Raw genomic sequence first — 23569 nt, 5'->3', positions numbered from 1 at the left:
CCTGCCTCTGTTGCTGGGCACTGCTACCAGAATTGGTGTTACCAGCACTGCCAAGCTCAACCCCAGACACAGACTACAGGGTCCACACCTTGGTGGTAACCAACAGCTCAAGTGCCTTGAGAGAACTCAGTATTAGAGAAAAGAATGTCAGTAAAGCTCAGTCACTAAAGAGCAAGTCCATTGAGAACACCACCAGTTCCCAGCTCTAAGGTCACTTCCCAAGGCAAGGGGAAGCATGGGAAGAATCAATCCACATCCCCGGCAAGGGAAGATACTCAGGGAGAGCAAATGTCAGGGTGTCACCAGCTGGTGAGGTGACAGGTACATTTACCAGCATATATAGCATTTATGCATTGGAAATCTGCAGTGCAAAAGGCTCCTGATGAAGCTTCAATTCAAATGTCATCTCTGCTCAGAGGGGAAGGCATGATGCCTGTCAGCACCACTGCCACCAACCTGGTGCCCAGCCAAGTTAAAGGCTCAGAGAGAAACTCAGCATTAAATAGGATGGATTCACAGCTCGTCAGGGTGATTAGCAACCCCCGATCACTGGAGTTATTCAGAAGGAAAGCGGAAATATTTAGGACTTTCTAAGAATAAAAGTGGAGCATCTGCAAAGCCAGACATACAACGGGCTGCTAGTGGGAGGCAGAGAGGGAGCTGATGCAAACCTTTGGCAAATGCTTCTCCAAGCACGAAAACTCCCAGAGCTCAGCTGACAGGCAACAAGGATGGCTCAAGATGGACCAGGCAGGAGGAATTCATTCCTATTCCACCTGGAGACAGTGAGTTGGAGCATGTTGGGGTTTCTCTCGTGTAAAACCCGACGCACCATGAAGGATTGCCTGAATGCAATGCTAGGCAGCAACCTGGAGGCAAAGGGCTTCCAAAAGTGATGCTCAGAGCATCACAGGAAGGGTTCAAGGGGCTCTGCTTACCCAGAGAGTCCCTAACAGGGCACAGAAATTCCAGAGAAGTCATTCCCACACCTAGCCAGCACTGCATCCCTGAAGGACCCTGCTCTCAGCTCTGACTCTGGTCCCATCGCCAGGATCACTCCTGCTCAGGAAGCAGATGTGAAAACCCAGCAGAGTCACACAGAGAGTTTCTGCTGAGAGCACTTTCCAGGGAAAGCTTGAACTCTCCCCTTCCACAGCTGGGTGCTGAGGGTGCTGCACAGCCAGGGGATGTGACCAAGGTCACACAAGGAACGGGTGGCAAAGCAGCAGTGGCTGCAGGCAGGGCACCCCCGAGAGCTGCCCACCCCCTACACACTCAGAGCCCTGCACTGCTGGGGAGAGATAGGCTGAGATTTATTTACTGCGTTAAAAGGCTTCAAAAAGCAGGCATAGAGACACCCTTTATCTACAAAGCACAGCCATCAGTGGGTGATATTAAGCCATCGGTGCTGGAAAAGACAAGGGGAAATTATTTAGGTGGTGTATCTTCAGAAAGCTGGAATGAAATTTCCCCCCGCTCTCGCCAGCTTGGCTGTGCTCTGCTTTCATTCAGCGGCTGCGTTTGGAGCCTTGCGACTCTCACCGCATTCGTGGGTGTTGCTTAATTTTAAAAATACTCATTTCAATCAAGCTGAACAGAAGAAAAAGAATAGCACACAGAGATCATGAACCCTGCAGCCTGCTGGATCTGGCTGCACCATGTGTCCCAGCCAGGACACTTGACTAATGAGGCTTTTGAAGCAGCAGCAAGTTCAGCTGAAGAACTGAACGAAACAAAAGAATTTCCTTTTTAAAAGTCCTAAAACTGTAAAAAAAATTTCCAGACTTTTCACAGGTGGATTTGAGTCAGCTCAGCTGCGAGGGAGAATGCTGAGGGCTTTCTTTTACCCAGCAGGTTTCTGTGAGTCAGGGATGCAGCTTGTTCAGGATGCTTTGCTCCAAAGGCTGTGGGAAGGCAGCACGGAGCATCCACAGCCACGGGTTTCATCTCTGCCCAGGTCTTGGCTATCCTTTATCCACCCAAAAGTAACTTAAAACATTAAATTGCACAGCTCAGCCCCAGATATCGAAGTCCTGGAGGTTCATGATGACGAGTATTGGCTTGATGTTCTGGCACTTCTGCTCAGAGCACAAAGCACCTAATTTGGGATTAGTCAGGACACTGTGAGGCCGTGGAGGAGGCTCCCAGTTTCCAGGACACTCAAATCCATCCAGGACACTCATATCCATCCTGGAAAGCCCAGGAGAAGCCCTGGGAGCAGGTTTGGTGCAGCTTTCTCTGTGGCCCAGAGGGGCTGTGGCAGTGGCTGCACATTGGGTAATTGTGTGTGCAAATCAGCCTCTTCCACGGGCAATTACACCCCGGTGCTCGCCCGGGGTGCCCAGGCAGCACAGAGGGTACTGCTGCCACGTCCTCGTGTGCTGCTCCTCAGGTCAGACAGCTCAGCAGAGGCAGAGGGAATGGAAAAGACACTGCCTCCCTGTTAGTTTTGGTTTTAAGGGATGAAGAGACTCATGTACAGGGGAAATCAGCCTTTGCAGTGGGAGCTGCAGCAGGAGCTCCCGTAGGCAGTCCCCCACCTGAGCCAGGAAGCTGAAACAGCCCCTTGATCAGCCTTGTACAGCTCAAATGCCCTTCAGAGGAGTCCTGCCTGCCTTTGGAGTGATCTGGCTCTGTGGGATGAAGGCAACACGCTGGAAGCTTCTCCACGAGCACCCAACAGGAATCTTGCTCTGGCTGCTGCAGCCATGGGATCACAGCTCCCTGCAGAGACCTGTCTGGCACCATAGCCCTCCTTCCAATTTCTGAGCTAAAGAGCTTCTCGGACCCCATCCAGATTTAGATGGAGCAGGGATGGAGTGGGGGCTGTGTCATCCCTTTCTCTCCTAGGAGCACAACAGGGCTTCCTGCAGCCTATTTCAGCCCTGAAATTCAATGCTCAAAACCAGGAAGGAGAAAGACATCCTTAAGGTTGTTTATGAAGGCTTCAGTGGAGCTCACTGTTTAACTCACAGCCTTCCAAAGAGAGAAAAAAATATCACAACAAACATTAGAAATGTTCAGGAAACAAAGAGAGAAAGAAGTGGAGTCTGTTCCTGAATTAAGCAGCCTGCCAACCACCAGCAGCCCCAGCTCCTCTTCAGTTGTAAGCGAAATATTCCAGAAGTGTTTAACTTTCCTACAAAGTCTTTGAAGAGGCTTGTTACCATTACAATGAGCAAAGCACAAACAGGGCTCTTCAGTCTTGGCCAAACAACTGACTGAGCCTGGAGTAACCACAGACCCACACAGCTCAAGCAGGGATGATGCACAGCCCTGCTCGGTGGGGAGCAGAATGTGGGCACAGGAAGGCAGAGAAGAATCCTATGAGCTCTGACAGCTCCAAATTATCCCCTGGTGTAAAGCTCTCTCACAGGAAAACAATAAACCATTAGGGATTTTTGTTGTTTTGGGGTTAGAATTCTAGAATAGAACTACAAAATCTTCTGAGCTGAAAGGGAACCACAAAGATCAAAGCCGAGCTCCTGGTTCTGCATGGGATAACTCCAAAATCACACCATGGGGGTTTTTGATGAGGATGGCTTAAAGCCCATTTCAATCTACACAGATGCAGAGGTCGTGGAAGTCCTTATCTGAACAAAGCCAGAAGAAGCTGTGTTCCTGCAAGCTGCTGGGACTGCAGCAAAGTGTGGGGCTAGAGCTGGCTCCAGCTGAGCAGGAGGGAGACCTCAGTCTGTGGCTACCCTCTACTGAGCAGAGAAGGTGCTCCTGTGCCCTGCGGGAGGATAGTGGGTGCTGGGTCCTACAGTGGCCAGGGAGACACCAAGTGAGGGCACATCTCCATCCCACAGCTGTGGCTTACCAGCCCAAGCCCCAGTCAGCATTCAACTGAAACCACTTCTGCATATTTTGGGATGCAAACAAGCACCCATCCTCAGTACATCTGTGTCTTATGCTGGGAGAGGTCAGAATGACACCGAATCATCTTTAGAGGGCAAGAGCTGCTTGCAATGCCTGTTAACCTTCAAAGTGTTCTCTCGCAAGCAAACTCCCCAAATGCCCTCCTCTAAAAATAATGCAACATAATTATGCCATTCATCACTTTTTTTCCCTCCCCTTTTTCCCCACGCAGCTCTGTAACCTACAGCCAAAGCCATGTTTCCCTAAGCAGAGTTTTGATAATACAGCACTATTCTCATCTCCGGCAAGTTTTACTGTAATTACAGAGATGTGTTGCAGACATTACACACTCTATAATTAGCACTAATTGCATTACATTGTCACAAAGAAGTCATTTACACTCCACGAGTTCATGAGATGGGTCTGGACAGTTTAACAGAGATGAGAAGCACTTAATGGCATCCCACAGAAGTGGCCAGCAGGAGCAAGGACAGCATCCAAGAGGCTCTCCCAGACCTCCAAGAGGGAGGGAGATTTGGAGCACAAATGCACAAAAAGGCTTCTCCACTAACCTCTGTCAGATCTAGAGAGCTCTCAGAGAATGGGGAAGATGAAATGCTCTAAGTTGGGACTTTTTTGGGAGGGGGGAGGGCCGGTGGGGGAGGGCAGTGTGGGTTGAAGCCTGTTCTAAACTGGTGGTGGCTGGGAAGGATTTCTGTGGATGCTGTGCCCGTGGGAGTGTACAGCCCCAGCATGACATGCTTTCCCTCCTGATGCCCCACAGATCCAATTTGCTGCTTCCCTTCTCCCCTGGCATCACTCTGCAGCCCATGAGAAAGGGAGAGGCAGGGGAAGCAGGAGAGCTGGAGCTCAGGGTCCTGCCAGCACTGCAAGCTCACACCGAGCTGCTGCTTCCCTCCTCCCATGGCTTGCACATACAGGGCAGAGAAAAAACGTGAAGGCAGAAACAGAATGGCTTCATTGTGGTCACTGGGAGCACAGGAAAACCTCAGTCTCCTCCCCTGGCATTTCACTGGGGAACCTGGTTGAGACCCTTATGTGAGACCTCCATAAAAGCATGGCTTGCTTTATCTGGTATCCAAGCAAACCCAGCTGGGTTTTGAGGATTGCCCTGGCACACACTCTCCAGGGCCCCAGTTTGGCTCTAGACTCTTTCCTGACACCTGCTCAGATGCAGGATTCCTCCATGCAGAGCCTGGCTCGTCCCTTGCTCCTGTGCTCTGCTGTGAGCACTGTGGGCTGGGAACCAAAGAGCTGCACTAAAGGGCTACCTGAGGAATTTCCCTCTGTCTGGTTGGGATTTGACCCTGCAGCACTTACAGTGTTTTTAACCTATAGCTTAGGTCTACTAAGGGCTTGAATCCTTTATTTTTTTCTCTGCTACAGCAGTGTCCCACTCCTGCAGCCCCTTTGGCTTTCCCCGGCACTCAGCAGGCTCTCCAGGATTGCAGCAATGCTCTCAGTAGGATGCAGCACCCCAGGATGGATGGGCTAGGATTGGAGGAGAGCAAAAGGGCACAAAAGGGAGCAGAGAAAGCCCGTGCTGGAGGAGGAGAGGCTCTGCTTTGTATTTAAATCCAGTTAGATCCTTTGCCAGCTGAATTGATTTTGACGGGGCACAGATGGGAACAGTTCATGCACAGGGAGGAAGGAGCCATCACTTAGTGAGAGGCAAAGCTGACCTGGCAGAAGGCACGAGAGGGTCAGGCCACCATGCTGCAAAAAACCTCTGCAGCAAAAAAATGTCTCTGCATGATGGGGATGGGGGAGCAGCTGCTGCAGGGGGGGATCTGTGCCACTCTCACATACCCAAACATCTGGCCAGCTGCAGCAGGGATGAAGAGATTTCTTGGCTTAAGCAAAGAGAAGTGTGATATTTTGGCAGAGGAATAAGGATGGTCTCCCAGCTGGTGTCCCTCTAGAGTGGAGATCCCATCATGGTGGGGCCCCACAGAATGACATCAGGGATAAGTCTGGCTCCAGAGGTTTTTCAAGATCAACAGGCAAAGGCAGGACCAAGCTGGGAGGGCAAGGTGGCAGTACCCTGGCACAGTGGAGCTGGGAACAGCCCTGTGTCTGTGACCATGCTTCCCCAGACAGGTGTCAGGCCTTGCTTGGGCTGGGCTCTTCATCATAATTAATTCCAGTGTAAGACATAATCAACGAGAAGAAATAAAGGTGGCTTAGCAAGCTCCAGCCCGTGGATGTGCTGCTGGTGTCTACAACCCCACCAGACCTGACTGGACCTGTGTTCCCTCTTGTCCAGCATCCCATCACCGCTGTCCCTAACATTGCTCAGACATTTCAGGAGAAATTCCTGAGCCTTCTCCTAAACTGAGGAGCCAGAGGCTGGTGGGGCTGGAAACCAGAGGTTGTGGCTTCCTGCAGAAAACAGATTTATGGGGACAAATACAGCTCTTGGGTCTGAAGCTCACTGAACCTTTTCACCTCTGCAACTATGAATTTTTCAAGCCAAGGATACACTGGGAGACCTGGCACCTCCATTTTACTGCTCCCAGCTGACTAGCAGAGGTATGAGGCATGTCCCTGTGAGGTCAGCACTAAGCAAAACTCAGTAACATAAGCAAAACTCAGTAAGGTGTTGTCCCTTTTGGGCCAAACAAGAAGGGGCTGTTGCCCCTTCTTTGGGACACCAAACCCATGCCAGGCAAACAAGCTGGGAGAGGTCTCTGCTCCTTTCCAAGAAAATCTAGTAAATTTGATCCCTAGCTCTATCAAAAGAGGCAAAACCCAACTGTTTTCCCAAAAGTTTTGGGGGTCTTGGGGCAGGGAAGGGAGGTGAGGGTCAGCAAGAAATTTGTGTATCAAAGAAACTCAGCTCAGTGGCCAGTGGCCAAGGACTTTTCATGTGTATTTCCAGCCTCTGCCAGGAGACCCTCAGATGCTGGAAGAGCCTTTAATTCAAACCAGGTGCCTCTGAAAACACTCAGAAAGGAGAACTTGATCACTTTCCCTCAAGAGAAAAAAAAAAAAAGGTATAATAATGAGGGCAATCGTGCACGTTTCAGTGAACAATCATTTCTAGCACAACCCTCCATGCTCCCAGCTGCCCACTCCAACCACGGAAACTGAAACCTTTGGTGGGCTGCAGGGAGGAGAGCCAGGCACAGTACCCAGCACAGCAGCCCCAGGCTGGTCAAAATGCACCACAAACTTTTGGTACCCTGCCCTGCTGTGCCCATGAGCTGAGTATCAGCTCTCCCTCAAGCTGCTGAGAGCCCCAGAGGGGCAGCTGCAGCTCAGGAGTGATCCCTGCTGGGAAGCTGGCATGGACAACACCAACAACTCCACCAAATCCAGTGCTTGCCAAGCAGATCCATAAATAACAACAGAGAGACTCAGGAAGAAGGGGACCTGCCTCCCCAGGCCTACCCTGCAATGACGATGAAGAAGTCCAGGCGGTTCCACGTGTCTCCCAGGTAGCATTTCTTCCCAAAAATCCCCAGTGCAATCATTTTGACGATCATTTCCACAGCAAAGAAGGCAAAGATGAAGTCATCAAAGCTCTGCAAAAAAAAAAAGGAAGGGAGGAGGGATGCTCCTGCACACTTGCACCAAGGGAGGGAATTAGAAACCTGAGTGCAGGAAGGTCTCCTCTTGCATCTCTAAAAGCTAAATCCCTGGGAAGAAGCTGTGCTGAGAGCAGCCCTGTGTCTTCCCCAGCCCAGATGGTCCAACAGCGCCCATAGTGCCAGAATAATGGGACAAGGATATTTTGGGCTCTTCTTTCCCTGACCTCTAGATGGTTGGCCTTCCCCAAGCACTCCAAGAAAGGTTTAGCTGGGCTGGGGCTGTGCCTGACAGCACTGCACGTTCTCACCCGAGCACCAAAACCAGCATTTTTCAAGTGCTCACAAGACAGCCAGTGCAGGCAGAACCTGACATCCTGGGACACCAGGGCTGGAACCAGCCCAGTCCCTCCCTCCCTCCCATCACCCTGAGGCTGGTGCTGAGCTCCCGGCACGCCGGGGCCGTACCTGGAGGATCCGGCAGCGCGGCGAGTCGCAGGCGATGTCCTCGCAGGGGTGGAACATGCCCAGCGTCACGCAGTTGAGCAGGATCACCAGCATGCTGACCCTCTCAAACCATCTGCACACGCCCGTCAAGGAGGCAACACACCCAGAGGTGCATCCAGGAGAAGCAACGTCTGAGCTGGAAAGCTTTTCCTGGTCTTTAAGGCCAGGAGCAGAGCAGCTTCCCTGCGTTAGGCGTTCTCTGGGTTTACATGTTGATCTGCCTGTGTATTCTCCCTGTGGGAACCCAGGGCTTCCCTCTGTCTGCCCTGGCAGGTCTGGGACCCCCCTGGACAGAGCCCCCAGAGACACTGTTTGTGATCTCTGGCCATGCAAAAGAGTTTTCAATCTTACAGGATGAATTACAAGCTCTGAGTGTTTGATATAAGTAATACTTAAGTGTGGCAAGGGTGCAAAAGTAAAATTTTAGGATTCTAGATAAGAGGTTCAAAGGGGACAAGATGGAGGAAATTGGGTGTGCCTTGTCCTTTTTCTCCTTCTTCATGCCCTCCATGTCTCACTGTGGTGTTGGCATTTTTCTGTTGGCTCAGGCTGGGGACGCACTGTCCAACGTAGGTGACAGATATTGGCACGTTCTTGTAAATCCAGCCCAGGGAGTTTCTGGTATCTAATGTTTGTAACATCCCACTGAGGGCAGAGCCCCACACGCTGCCCTGCAGGACAGAGCTGGGCAGGGCAGCAGAACATGTGAGAGATAAACAGAATAAACAACCTGGAAACCAGCACAGACCAATTATGGCTTCTGCTTTGGAAGCGGGGCACAAAGACAGAGACTTTCTACAATCTCAGAATCATCAATACCTCAGATTCCAACACTCCCCATGCTGCCATCAGTGGCTACAGCTGATGTGAAAACCACTCTAAAATGGAAGTTGCATGGCAAGAGTGCTGAGTGCTGACGTGATGGATTAAAACATTTAATTAAATGAGCGATATCAACTTTTAGAAAAAAACTCAAAAACCCCACACCATTAATTTCCTCTCCTGGCGTTTTACAGAAAAGCACTTCAACATTACAAATTCTATTAACCATGTCCCAGCTTATCCCAGGGGTGCTTCCCCAAAGCCGCTGCTTAAACTCTCATTCCCAATCCAAATCAAGACTGTCAAACCCATTAATGAACAGCCTAAAAGCCTTTAAGTGAGGGCCAGCAGAGCCCATTCCATACCCTGCCTCCTGCCCCTCAGAGCAATTCTGAAAGAGCTGAACTGCTGGAGCAGATGTGGGATGCACTTTTGGGGCAGAATAGAGTGTGCTGCTGCAGCACATCCCCTTAGGGATGGCTCAAACCTGGTACCCACTTCCTGCATCCTTCTGGGAGCATTTCCAGGAGCACAGAGATGGGAAATCCAGGCGCTGGTTCAGCGTGGTGCTGGGGTTATCTTCCAGCCTAGCATGAAAAACACCCTCTCGACTGCCAGAACCCACAGACAGTGGGGCCATGCTCCTGCCTGAGTGCCAGCAGCAGCTTCTATGCTCCAGGAAAATAAGCATGGCCCTTGTCAGACGAGAGTTTTCACTGCGACACGGCAGCGGGTGGTGTTGAGGAGCCCGTGCTGTAGCGTTATCTGCCTGGGGAAGCTGAAGGTGAGGATGATTCAGCAGGTGCCTCCCCACCCTGCACCCAGGCCTGGGGCTGGCAGCTCCTGCCACCCATCCTGGGCCAATTCCTGGAACATCACACTGGGCTGAGTCACGGTTTGGTTGTCAACAATCTGCATCTCAACTGGGAGAAATGTTTACAGGATATTGGGATCGACATTCCAACTGTCAGGGTGGGGCTGTGGGCTGGGATATTCAGCCTAAATATAATCCTGTGGGGGCAGGCATGGAGGGCAGCCAGAAGAAGGGGCAGCTACTGAAGGGAATCCCCAGCCTGGGGGGATCCCCCAGCAGAACCAGCCATGTCCAGGGCTCTGCCAGCAAGGAGCTGCAAGGCCCTGGGGAACATAAAGAATGAAAAAAAACCCTGTATGATCCCAAAGGGGTGACAGAAGGAATGTCACCTTCGTGGGCTGTGCATGCAGGGAAGGGAGGATGTCCCAGGACAGCTGGGTTGGTTGGGTCAGAACCTGCAGAGACAGATGGACAAGTCCCAAGATCCATTCAAATTCTTCCATGGCAGTTCACAAGAGCCTTCACTGCATGTGGATCTCCTCCACACACTCCAGCCCAGCTTTTGCCCCTGGGGACTACAAATTCCTGGGCAGGCAGAGATGGGCACACAGCCATGGTGGGCATCAGCTTGGAGCTCTCTGATCTCACCTCCTCCCTGCCCAGGACCCAGCACAGCCCTAGAGCTCACTCAGGGCAGCTGAGCAGAGCCAAGCCCACCACAGCCCCAGCGTGGCACTGAGGGATAGCAAAGGCTGAAATGGAAGAGGATGGCACCAGAGACATCCTCCCTGTCCTTCCCTGGCATGCCACAGTCTGCATCATGCCTCAGCTGCCCCTCAATACTCATTAGGGTGCTGGCACTGGTACCAGTGACTGACTGCAAGTGGAGGGAAGCCAGGAGAGTGCAGCCCCCCAAGATGCCACAACCTGCCCCACCAAAGGGCACCAGCTGTGGCCAGCAGGGAGATTTGGGGACCAGCACGACATCTGTACCTCCAAGAGGGTCCCCATGGCACAGCCAGCAGCCTGTACCTGCCCAAAGACCTGGTGCCCGGGGCCAAACCTCCCACCCTGGCACAGCCATGGCCTCCCCTGTGCTGCCCACCACGGTTCTGGTGAAGGTGCCCCCATCCTGTCCTGTCCCCCCATCTAGGGCTGCCCTCCCCACATCCCAACTTGTCTTGCAGGAACAAACATCTGCAGGCAGGAAAACAGCCTGGAGAGGGGGGAGGACCAAGGGAGAAGGAGGGGGTGTTTATTTGCTGAGGTTTTTTTACCCCAAATTTAACTGCAGACCACTTATCAGCACATTTCTCCCTGGAGCACATACATTTCGGTCCAATACAACACTTCACCCTGATTAAATATTCCCGGGACAGGCACCCCAGCAGTGCCAAGGGCAGTATGTTAATGTGCAGCTGATAGATCAGAAGGTTGGGGAGGAGTGTTATTTTTTCCCTCTTCTTTTTTTTTTTTTTCCAGCTGAATGAAGATTCAAGCTCTTTCTTCTGCTAATGGGATTTTCAGAGGCACACAAAGTGCTGCTGGCTATGGCTTTGTACCGACCCTCCTTTGAGCAAGAGGCTGACAAAGGGAAACTCTTCAATTAGCAAAAGCAGAAGGTGCTTTTTTGAATGCCTCTCCCTACTGCAGGGCAGGCAGGGAAGGGGCAGATCAGCTTTGGGGAAGCATCAGAGGTAGTGATGGTCCCTGGACAGCAGTTCAGGTGAGGAGGAGAATATTTGAAAGGAGGGGTAGAGGTGGCATTGCCACCACCCAGTGTCCCACTGAGCCCACAGCCCTCACTGCCTGAGATAAATAAACAGAGCTGCCCTTCAGGGTCCTGCCCCCTCCTCACACCAAGCAGGGCTGATATTTAAAAGAAAAAGGATTAATAATGGGGTTCATGACCCCAGGTGATCACCCCATCCACCCCACCCAACGGGTGTCAGAAAGTCACCACTTTAAAGGGTCACCTCTCATCCCAGAGTATTCTTAAAAATCCACATTTTTACAATCATAAAACATGCTCAAGGCAGGCAGCCAAAATCCTCACAGATTCTTTTCAACTAAAAAAAAAAATCTGTTTCTGCCACACAGAAATTCGCAGTAACACTTCTGTTGTAATCTGACTCTTAAAATTCATAAGATAGAGAGAACAAAAGAAAAAAAGAAGGAAAATGTCCAGAAGTCACTGACTTGTTACCAAAGGAGCCCTTTCACAGAGCAAGAGCCCTCAGCTCCTTCCCACCACCAGTGCTCCCAGTGCCACGTGCCCACGATTCACAGCACCTGACCTTTTGTAATTAAGAGGCAAGAGTCCCAGATTCAATTAGCCAGCACTACCCAGCCTAATATAATCAAAAGAGAAAGATATTGCATTATGCTTGCTATGATTTGGTTGCAGAAGTTTGGATCCAATCCGCCAGTGGGTGAATTAAATTGGGATCTGTTGCCCAGAGGCAGCAGTGAGCAGGTGAGATGCTCTGGCCAGCTGCATCCCGGACTCTCTCCAAGGAGCTGCAGCACTTGCACTGGTCCTGGTGGGCTTTGGCTTGGGGGTGAGCAGAGCAGGCACCTCTGTGCCCCAGAGATGGGGATCCCTTTCCCTGGGGAAGTGCCACTGACTGAGCCAAGTACAGAGGGGAGCATTTGGTGATGCTCTACAGGGACACACACTCTTCCATGGGATTAATATTTATTTCTTTCCTTGATGCTTTGCTATTCCCAAGTAGCTCCCACCATTCCCTCTCTCCTCCTTCCCTGCATCCCTCTCTCTCCCTTCCTGATCCCTCTCCCACTCTCCAGCAAAGCAGCAGCTCCAAGGACAGCTGCCACTTCTCTGAGGACACGTGCTGCCATCATGGGAAGTGGGGGACACCCCTCCATCCCCCCAAGCCCAGCACTGGGATGGGATCAGGGCTCCGTGGGCAAGGGGAGGCAGCCCTGCAGCTCCAGGGGCTGCAGGTTTGCACCATGCAATGCACAGCAATGCATGAAACCCCCTGATCCAGACAGGTGACACTGGGCTCCCTTCACTGCCTATTTTTTAGAGCAAGGAGTTTTTTTGACCCAGAGATCCCATCCAGGACTAAGTGCCCCATCAGCACCCACAGCCATCGCTCCTGTGCCGGGAGGAGCCCTTGCTCGCTGGCACAGCAGCTGGGATTTGACAAATGTGTGGAAAGTGCTGGCAAGGCCTGGAAATTTTTGTGCAAATGTGATATGAAAATTGGGTTGAAATGACAGCCTTCCCCTGCAGTGTCACCAAGTCCCACCAGCTTAGGAGTGACACCGGGATAAGCTGCAGACGTTAATGAGAGTGGAGTTTTAGGCTTCATTCATATCATCAATTCCAGAAATAGCCCCTTTGACAGAAGCATAATGGCACTTCCAGGGCCTGGCCTTTGTGGGGGGTGGGAGAAGGCAGGGACTAAAATCCTAAAACATTAATTTAGGCCGTTTGCAAGGGAAGTTAAAAGTCCTCAGAATTAATCTGCCTCACAGATGGAAATAATAACCCCTTCCCAGTTTTGCCTCTGACTGCACCAAGCCAACAGGAAACAGCTCTTCATGTCATGCCCAGTTAAAGGTTATAGGATTCCCATCACAGTCCTGGACATTTAATTAGATTTTTATTTTTCCCTACCACATTCCTTCCAAAGCAAGACTGGCCTCTGTATTTTGCTTTTAGCATTTGCAGGAAGCATTTCCACCTCTGTGGGTGCAACAATGCCAGAGGTGCTCTCAAATCCTCTCAATCCAGTGAATCCACTTCCCTGACCTGCAGCCAGGCTCTGGCAGGGATCTGCCCCCTGTGTCATTGTGCATTGGGTGGTCTCTACCCTACAGCTCTGCCCTCCCAGGTGCTTTTCCAGGCCTGTCCCCACCTGTCCCTCTGAGGGACACAGGCTCAGGCTGAGGCAGGGAAGATGCTGCAGGTTTTACAGCCCTCCTGCAGCATCCCAGCACCACAGCAGCAGCAGACCTGCTTTCCCCTGGCAGGATGGAGAAGCCACTGCAGGCACGGCAGCCCTGGCATGCTGATGGCACACGTGTGATGGAGCACTTGCCTCCTGTCCTGTGGCCTGCAGGGATTTCTGCCAGGCAAGCCCCATCACCAGGGCATTCCTGGAAAGCAAAGCTCAGAGGCTCCTCCAGTGAGGTTGCACAAAGGGGTTTAAAAATTCAAGCACTGCTCAGAGAGTGTTTCCATTTCCACCGCGTGGCAGTCTGCCCCATGCCAGGTCGCTGCAGCTGGCAGGCTGAGGACACACTGCCAGGAGCTGGCATGACCCCACTGAGCCTGGCATATCCCCATCCACTGGCTCTGAGCTGGGGAAAAGCCAGGCAGGAGCATCCCTGCCTCATCCCTGCACTGTCTGCAGCTCTTCAGAACCACCTCCCTCCCAGTGCAGACGGCCGCAGGAGGTTCTTTTAATTCAAGCAGCTTCACAATTAAACCTGGGAAACCAAAACAGGGCGATTATTCATGGCAGTGTTTTTGGAAATGTCATCTCTAATTCATTTTGGCTTGCAGATGTTCAAAGGGATGCACTGCTGGCTGCTTCCCTGTGCCACGAAAGGCAGCACTCTGCTCCCATCCTGGCGAGACCACGGGGTCCCCAGCGGCCCCGTAACACATAAAAGGGACTGTAAAGCCCAAAAGTGGAGGAAAAGGGGGATTTCAGGGAGCAATCATCTTATCATTCTTTTCCCAAGGACTTAGAATCAGCACTGTCAGCTGCAGGCAGAGATGTTCTCCTCTGCCTGCGAGGTGCAGCCACCTCTGAAGGGAGAGGTAGGATTTGCTCAGCAGTGTGGAGGAGCTCTGTTCATCCACCCAAGTGATGAGGCAAAGAATGATGCCATATTTAGAGGGGATGGGAAGTGACAAAAAAGGTTGTTTAGTTAAAAAAAAAAAAAAAATTGAAACCCTGATTAGGTTCTTATTTGTCTTACAGTTTCAGTATTGTTTCCTGGTAACCTTTTAGATTTCTACTTTAAGGGCTTTTTTTCCAGCAACCAAAAGGGTTTAAAAATCTTATTGCTTAAAGAGAGAGAGAAAAAATGAAGATAAAAAAAAAAATCCTGCAAGCTGAGTGACTTGCATAATCTCCAAACTTCAGGAGCTGGAGCTTTTAAGAAAAGCCCTACATACCACTCGCAATAAACTCCTGAGCTGGGAGGGCTCAGCTGCTGGCAGCCTGGCTCTGGGACCAGCATCTGCAAGGATGGGTGCTTCAATAAAATAAATATGATATGATACCATATCATATCATATCATATCATATCATATCATATCATATCATATCATATCATATCATATCATATATATTCCTATCATATCACATAAAGTAATAAAATGTCAAACAGGAGCACTTTAGGCTACATTCATTTTGGCTTCTCATCCCAATCCTTTCCTCCTCCTCATGCCTATCTCAGCAGCAAGAGCAGTGACCAAAACAGCCCAAAATGACCTGGTGCAAAGGGTCAATGGATGGCCCCAACTCTGGTGCAGCAGGATGGGGCAGGTGGGAGCCCCATGGGGTTCACCAGCTCTTTCACCAGCCAAAACCATGTGCTGAGACCCCAGGTCCCATTGCTCTGCATCTCCTGGGGAGGAGGGCAGAAGAGAAGAAGGTGAAGCCTCGCTTGCCCAAGCTAAGCTCCACAGAAGCTTCAACTTCCCCCTAAACTCCCTCTCCCAACAGTTTGGCACCTTCAGCTAACATTTGGGTGGCTCAGGGACAGGCACTCCTCCCATTCATCCCACCAGAATGGGGCTGCAGAGGTGGGAGCACGTCCCCATCCTCTACCCAGACCTGTCCCTCCCAGCTCAGCTCTGCACCAGCCAGCACCTCCTGGGACACAGACAGGGGATGGGCTCCCTCCCAGCAGCTCACACATGGCATCAACAAAGATGTTGTCATGAACAGTAAAATCCTTCCTAATGGCCACATCTTCCACAGGGAAACTGTGGTTATCAGCTAAAACACTCTCAATATGCCAAAGCCACTGCTGAGGCTCAATAACTTATTTAAGACTTTTTCCCCCACCACGCCTTATAAAGTGCACAGTGGATGGACACTAAACCCCCAGATATATATATATTTAAACTCACTCACTGTAAATGTCCCTTAATAGCACCAGCAGTGGCAGCTGCTCTCCAGGACACATCCACACCACCCAGCAGTGCCACCTCCTCACAGGGCACACACACAGCCACACTCCAGGCCAGAGCAAAACCCAGGGAAATGCTGCAGCACGTGCAGATGCATTTTCCCCTGCTGCTTACACAGAGCATGCACAGCTGCCAGAGGCATCTCTTCCTCACTTCCTTAACATATCCCAAATATCCCTGGATATTTGGGATATGTTAAGTTTCTGCCACCTGTGATTCTTCTTGCTGCTGCACCCAAAGACAAAAACCATTATGCAAGGCTGCCTGAACAAGTTGCAGTGAAATCTTTGTAACATCCTACACCGACACATAGTTGGGATATGTCACATATTTGTCTTATTTTGTTCCTTCTTTGTCCTTTTTTAGTCTCCTTCTACTTTTTCCCCCTTGGAAGTACGCTGGTTCCCATGGAAACAGTGATGTTATGGGTATGGACAGAGCTCCAGTGACGTCCACAAGTTCAGTATAAAAGCAGATTTATGTAACAGTTGGTGAAATGAAGGAATTGAAGGGATGGCTCTGCATGGCCACACATGTGGCATCAGGGCTGCCGTGCCAAGGAGGTTGTGCTGGTCAGACAAGTTCACACTGGAGGGGGAAAGAATGACAGGACAGGGAAGAGGAGTTCCCAAACTCATGGAAAGATGGATGAGGCTAAAACTAGTCCTAAGCATATATATATGTATGAATTTTTAATCTGTTTATTATTTATATTTTAATATTGATGTATTTCCTTCAAGACCATCTCTCACTCTCTGCTGCTGGCACAGAGGGTAGATGAGATCCAGGGTACCAGCCCTGGGAGCAGAAACTCTCCTGCCTGCACCCCCTGGGAGCTGCAGGAGCACAGCCTGATCCTTGCTGCTGCCCCAGCCCTGGGATGGAGGCCCTGGCTGGCAGTGCCAGGCTCCATGGAGGGAAGGAGATCCCCTCTGAGCCAGACCTGCCTCAAGCTGGAAGGGGATCATTGTCAGGAGGCTCCTGCAGGCTTCAAAGCCTGAGCAAATCAGGCACATTTCCTCTTTTTTGCAAACCTGTGATTTAAATCCCTTCCTAGGGCAGCGCACAGATGGAGGGAATGTCTCTCCTCCTCCTCCTCCTCCTCCTCTGCCATCAGTCCCCAAGGAAGAAGCCTGAACAGCTTCCAAAATGAGGCATTGCCATGCCCAGAGACATGCCACCTTGAGCCCCCACTTCCCACAGAGGCTTGGCTGGCAGGCACCACGCTGCACGGAGCCAAGACCTCCAAATATCAGTGTATGAATACAGCCAGGGAAGCGACAGGCTGATTGCATCCCAGGGACGTGCTGGGGAGAACAAGCCTGTGCTAATTGTCCTGGCAGCTCCTCTGCTTCCCTTACCATCCCTCACTCTCTGCTCCCACCAACACTGGGTGAACCCTCTTTGGCCAGGAAAACTCCGTGCCCACACCTGCAGAGCCAAAATATTCCTTGTGAAGCCAAAGAATTCCCTGTGAAGATTAGCACCCTGCCTGTCACAGGTAAAACAGTGCCTCCCTCCACAGACCTCTCCCCTGGGACCACTCTTCCTCCCCCATCCCACTGGAGGATGCAACCCTCTGAGCCCCCAAACTCCCACTGAAACCAAATCCCAGCCTATTAAATACACACAAAGTGCATGGAAGATTCATCCAGGGAGGAGAATATCACTGGGCAGTGCAGGATCACCACCAGCTCTGCTGGTTAATCCAGCACATCCCTAATCACCCAGACAAGTGGATGGCAGGATGGCACCGAGGGAGGACCACAAAACCTGGTGACCATGGGGAGAGACAGCAATTACAGCTAGTCTGCTTGTTCCCTGCAGCAATCCCAGCTGGATCTTGGGCAGAGGGAAAGGGAATTCCCTCTGCTGACTGAGGGCCAGGGGAAACCTCAGAGGAAGAGCTTTTGGTGAGCAAGCTAAACAAACAAGCCCATTTCCATCCCAGACACATGAGCTGTTTCTACCCTGCCCCAGCCTTCACTCAGCCCGTTCCCATCCATCCAGAGTCACTGGGCAAGGGATGCTCACGTGCAGCCTGTGACAGGGAAATCGTGGCACAGGGCAGGACCCTGGCAGGGAACCCTCCTCGAGAGGCAGAGCACCTGAAGCACAGCACAGCCCTCACCAGCAAACCTCACTGCCAGACCCACAGAGTCATCACCAAGAAGTCCCAAAAGGCAAATAGGAATGAGGACGATCCACAGCACCTTCCACCCACCCTCTTTCACCAAGCAGGGAAAAGTGCCCCCTGCACTGAGGCAAACACCTTCCAAGCTCCCCAGAGAAGCTCAGGCTTTGGGGTTTGTCCATTTGTACTCCCCAAATGGGCAGTGTGGGGCTTGGGGGAGGAAAAAGGGAGACAAGAGAAGCAGAGTCCTGGCTGCAGTGGCTCCAAGAGAAGCCAAAAGCTCTTGGCCACATCTGCTGCAGCTGCGCCCTTCATGTCCCCAGCAGAGAATTCTGATTGCAGAAGGGTACAAGCTCAAAGTCCCTAAGGAAACCTGGCCAAACCTTACAAAAAGCTCAGAGGACAAATCCAAGGACAAACCCAGAATAATTTTAAGCCTATGGAACAAGCCATGGCAGAAGGGCTGGAGGGCCCTTATCATCACTTCTGAAGGGTCCAAATGGCTGAAAGCAGAGCTGGGGGACACAGACCCCATGTCCCCACACCTTCTCTTTTCCCCTTCACTGCTGCCCTGGCCTGGGAACTCTGGCCTGGGGGGTCCCCAGGAGTTTCTGAGGGCATGGCCTGACCTGCTGTGACTGGGAGGGTGGCTGGGGGAGAGGCTCCTTTGAGGAAACCTTGCTCTGGCAGCTGTGCATGCCCTGGGAGAACTAAGCCCTTCTCACTTACTGGCTGGCATCAGCCAGTGCCAGGTACAACTTTCCACTGAGAGTGTTGCTGGAGAAATTCATCTGATTTTTGTGTATGTTTTCTTACCCGGCTGCAAGTTGCAGGAAAAAGAATATTAAAGAAATTATGTTTACAAAGTCTGAACATGATGCTGATTTTCCAAATGGCCTGCTAAAGTGTTTCGTTTAGAAACTGAGCCAATGTTTCCTTTCTAAAAAAAAAAAAACAAATCAATGTAAAATACAATATTTTGTTGCAGGTTAAGTACTAATTAGACTGGAACCATCTTACACACTTTGGGTTTTGAAGTCTATGATCAATAAAAATAAAATAGCTGTTTTCAGTGAAAGCAACACAGAGCTTTCACAATGGAGATGAGTAGCAAGGAGGGAATTCTGCAGGTGGGGAAGTGGAGGTCAAGGCTACCCCAGCCCACAATCCCTGCCTTTCTCCCTGCATGGAAGAGGCTACAGCCAGTCTGTGACTTCACTGGGAGATGCTGGTGCACCTGACTCAGTTTTTGAGGTGTGTACAAGGAACACTCGTCTGCAGGAACAGAAAAATCCTGACAGCACATCAAAACCCCACAGTGACTAAAATCCATCCCAGGCTTATGTGGAACAGGAGCTGGGAGCTGCTCTCCCCGGGGCAGCAGGAGCTGGAGCAGGGGCTCAGCAGAGTTGGGTGTTTGGTCTAACTGAGCCCTACAGGCAAATCCATGGCAGGAACTCATGGATGAGCACCTTGCTTGCAGGGAAGAAGGAGGGAGGTGGTAGAGGAAGGAAGCAGCAGGAGGAGAGGGTCGGGATGGTGCTCAGAACGGGAGCCACGCTCTGCTGTGGCATTTGTGTGGCCACAGGGGATGCCACCCCAAAACACCTCCCAGCCTCACACACCCACAGCTGCAGCCAGGGCAAACAGGGCTAAACCAGATTAAAGGCAGGATTCACCCCACATGCTCCACCCAAACCTTGGCCTGCACTCAGATGTGATGTCCTATACATCCCACACCCCACTGCCCAAAAAACAAAGGTAGATGTGGAGGGAAGGTGCACGAAAAGCAGCAGAGGCTCAAAGCAGGGCTTGCATGATGGATGTTAGATGAAATATCTGAAGTCTTAGAAAAGATGACAAAAGCTGCTATTTTGTAAAAGTTAAGGTGCATCCTATGGAATCTGCTTGCAGGGATGGCACTGCCCCTGGTTTCCTCTGCCCAGGCAAGGACAGCTGCTAGAGAGGGGCACAGAGTCAACCATGTCCTCTACTCCATCCCAGTGCTGCCACCCCAAAGTGGCACTGGCAGGTATCAGGCCAGTGCCCTCCTGCTGACATGACTCAAGTAGGAATTTATTAAACACAAAATACCCTATTTAATTAGTGTCAGGCTTCAAGAGCAGCTAACAATAGCCAGGAAGCTCAGCGAGAGGATGGCACATCATCTGTAATGCCTTGAAAGGGCTCTGGCAGCAGCCAGGGACCAGCTCTGACCCCAGTGGCTCCTCCTGTGCTGGCAGCCCTGACAGTGTGGTGTGACAGAGTCAAAATTCTACAAAGGGAGGTGGCCACTGCCACCTCCTGAAGCCTGTCACCTGTGTCAAAACCTGGCATTTAAAATGGATTTATTCCATTCATTCATTTCTGCAGAATAAGTCCTGGCACCTGCTGGGTGCCCACTGCCCTAGGAGCTTCTTGGTGTTGGAAAGAAATCAGGCAGAGAGATCCTGGCAGCTGCAAAGGCTCCATTTCCACATCCCTTCAACAGCTCATCTTTACTGAGATAACTGGGAGCAAGGTTGGTTTGAGCACATTTGGGTGGAAATTGTCACTTTTGGGGTCTTTATCCTGCCAAGGGGGACTGGGCACCTTTGGTGCAGATGTCCTGACCCTCATCATCAGCAACTGCTGGGCTGGGACAGAGGTGAGAGACATTCTCGGCACTCAGGCCCCAGTAAGAAGCAATTCATCCTTTCCTTTCCAAAACCTTCACTAGACCCTACTTCTGCAGCTTCTGGCCCTGCACACTGCTGTGTCCTGGAACAGCCCCAGGCTGCTCTGGATAAGCCTCACTCAAGGCATTTGGTCACTTCAAGAACCTTAAACCAAATGATTTCTAACGCTTTTGATCTCCCAAAAATCTTCATGAGCAATGTACACAACTCCCCAGGTTCCCAATCTCCTGCACATCATCTGAGCCTCTTTCACTTTGGCATAGGAAAAGCAACAAGGACAACCTATGGTATTCCAAAATATCCTTGGAGCTGTTCAGTCCCAGCCCATTCAATTGCCTTCTCACTGGGAGCCCAAGGCCAGCACCACTTGCTTTGGAGCTCAGTGGGGACCAACCCATAACCAGCTAAAAGCCACAAAGAATCCTGATATTCAGGCACTCACAGCTCAGCATATAATCATGGGATCAAGGTGAAAAATTCTGTTCCAACCACCCACAAGGATTAGCAGGCAGGGGAGAGGACACAGGGACACAGTACAAAGTGTACAGGGACACAGTACAAAACCTTTGGTTTGGCACACCAGAAACGCAATGGGCATTCCTAAGTCCAGGTCTGGACTCAAACTTCAGATTTCTTTCCCCTTTCCTTTTTATTTTGCCCCCCTCTCTGCATGTGACTCATCCTTAGGCAGCATCTCCAGCCAGCACACAGCTCCTGATGAGCTGCTATTGATTTACTCCATGTGCAGACAAGCTTATTGGGGAATAAGGGTTCCTTGTTCCCGTTCCAGAATCCTCATGTCCCTGCACATGGAGTTAATTAAAAAGAGCTCCGGGTGTAGGCAAGCCCTTCTCAAGCCCCTGCACCTACTAAGGGCACACAGCCCACCCCTGGCACTTTGCACAGCCCTACCCCAGGCTCTGGGTGATGCTCAGCAGGGTGGGACAGGAGGGTTGGGTTTGGGGTGACAGCCCCAGGGAAGGACCCTGCACCCCTGCCCTGCTCCCCCAGCCTGGACACAAACACGGGCTCTCCCAAAACCTTTCAAAGGGCAGCTCCTCCCAGCCAGCAGCACGCTCTGGCAGGACACTGTAATGGAAGCAAAGTGCTTTAAAATTTAATGTGGAACAAAAGAATTTCCACAAAATAAAAATTGCAGTTTCTCTTCCATTAATAAGATATTACAAGCCTCAATAAAGGGGCTGCAGTCTCCAGCTCCTGCCCTCGCTGTCCTGTCTCCCTCTCCATCACAGCCTCATTGTCTGCTCCCTGTGCACTTCTAACTCCTGCTCCATGTGGTGAAAACTCTGAAATGGCCCAGAAAGCTCAAACTTCCCCATCTCAGCCCATCGCTGGTACCTCTCTCTGATCCCATGTGATTCCATCATCTGCTGCCTAATGCAAAATGGATGTTCTAACCAATAAAGTGAAAAGCAACAAAAAAGCTGAAAATAAAGCCATCAAGCACGCGACCAATGTATGTTTGTCTCCTTTCTAATCCCATTATTGCTTTGAAATGAGCTCTAGATATTACTGCTCCCTCATTAACAGCTGCTCTGGTTTCCCTCTGAACCCTGGAGACTGGACCCTGATGAATTTTGCAGCCAGAAAAAGTGTTTTTTAACCACAACAACAGCAACACAGACAGAAACTCAGATCAGAGCATCTCAAAGTGCTAATATTTATCTTTCTTCTGAGCCTGCAAGGAGACAAGATATTTTGGCTGAGGAGAGGAGGTGCAGAAAAAGTATGTGCATGTATGGAGCTGAGCAGGACACGGATGCTTTCAGGCACAATACATTTACACCTCATAAAATTCTCATTGCTTTTGCCTGTAACGAGTTCAGTGACTGCACCAGGCCCCACTAAAAATGCTGGAATATTTCGCAGCAGGCGCTGGAATGCCGCTGTCCCAGCACAGCTCGGGTCTGGAGATGCTCAGGAGAGAAACACGTGCTTGTAGCCTGGGTATCAAATGCCTCATTTTACAGTGTAGGAGATTTTGGAGGAGATCTTGCTCATTTTACAGTGTAGGAGATTTTGGAGGAGATCTTGATCTCCTCTGCAACACTGCAAAGTGCAACCAAATCGATTCCCACAGGACTCTGTCCTTTATTGTGTCCCAATACAGGGCAGCACTCTCAGATGTCTCTACTCATCTTACTGAGTCCTGAGCTAGAGAAAAGCAGCCCTGAGGCTTCTCAGGGAGTATTCTCAAGCAGGATGACCCGGGAGAGCTGCCCCAGTGCCCAGCCCCTTCCCTCAGCAGAAACTCCTGTAGGTGCTGAGGGACCCTGCTGCAGTCAGGGGCTGCAAGTTTGCCCTGCTGCATCTCCAGCTGAGCAGGGGACACAGAAGGGCTCAGCACTTCGTTTCCCCACAGGCATCCCATAATGAGGGGGCTCCAACCAACTCCCAGCCATTCCCAGCCCTGTGCCTGCTCCGACACTTCTGTTTTGGCTGTGAACAGTTGTTCTGACCGAGCTCAAAATGCTCCGGGGACAGCGAGCGCTGCCAGCAAATACATTAGTGAGAGCAAAGCAGCTGGGGGAAGGAGATCAGCTCTGTGCATCTTGCCAGGCTGCTTTTCTCCTGCCTTCCCTCTCAGCAACTGTAAATAAGGAGAACTGAGCCGGATTAGAGGTTACTGTCCCAATCAAGAGGACTTCTGTGTGTCCTAATTCATTTTCCCCTGATCTGGTCTTTCCCACCTCATCTGTGTCACAGCCACAGTTCCTCCTTCCCTCTGCCAGCAGGCCAGGAGGTGCATTTCAGGCACTCTGAGCAGGAGAGATCTCTCCATGAGGAGACAGCAAAGGCAGGTGGGTTTCCCACAGGAGCTGCCACCTGCCAGGGGAGTTGCTTCCCACTGAGCACCAGGCAGTCCTGCTGGCAATGCCCAGGGCCCTGCAGCACAAAGGATCATGGCCAGACTGAAAACGGGGAGGGAGCAAAAAATCAGGGACCATCAGACAGCAAGCAGAAAGCAAAATGCCAAAGCCTGGGTGCCTTTCCCCT

General features: G+C 51.1%; 1 protein-coding gene across 4 annotated transcripts in view; it reads right to left on the bottom strand.

Annotated features, from left to right (window-relative positions):
* Window positions 1-23569, bottom strand: part of CACNA1G (calcium voltage-gated channel subunit alpha1 G) — a 143113-nt gene that overhangs the window by 89843 nt on the left and 29701 nt on the right. For all 4 annotated transcript variants that reach the window (XM_077787361.1, XM_077787363.1, XM_077787362.1 and 1 more), the window contains exons 2-3: window positions 7881-7992; window positions 7276-7409 (exon numbers count right to left, since the gene is read on the bottom strand). In XM_077787361.1, coding sequence (XP_077643487.1) covers window positions 7276-7409; window positions 7881-7992 — 246 coding nt within the window. The remainder of the gene's footprint in view (window positions 1-7275; window positions 7410-7880; window positions 7993-23569) is intronic.

Source organism: Lonchura striata, chromosome 19 (genome assembly GCF_046129695.1).
Source record: "Lonchura striata isolate bLonStr1 chromosome 19, bLonStr1.mat, whole genome shotgun sequence".
NCBI lineage: Eukaryota > Metazoa > Chordata > Aves > Passeriformes > Estrildidae > Lonchura > Lonchura striata.
This window is presented reverse-complemented; position numbering and strand designations above follow the sequence as displayed.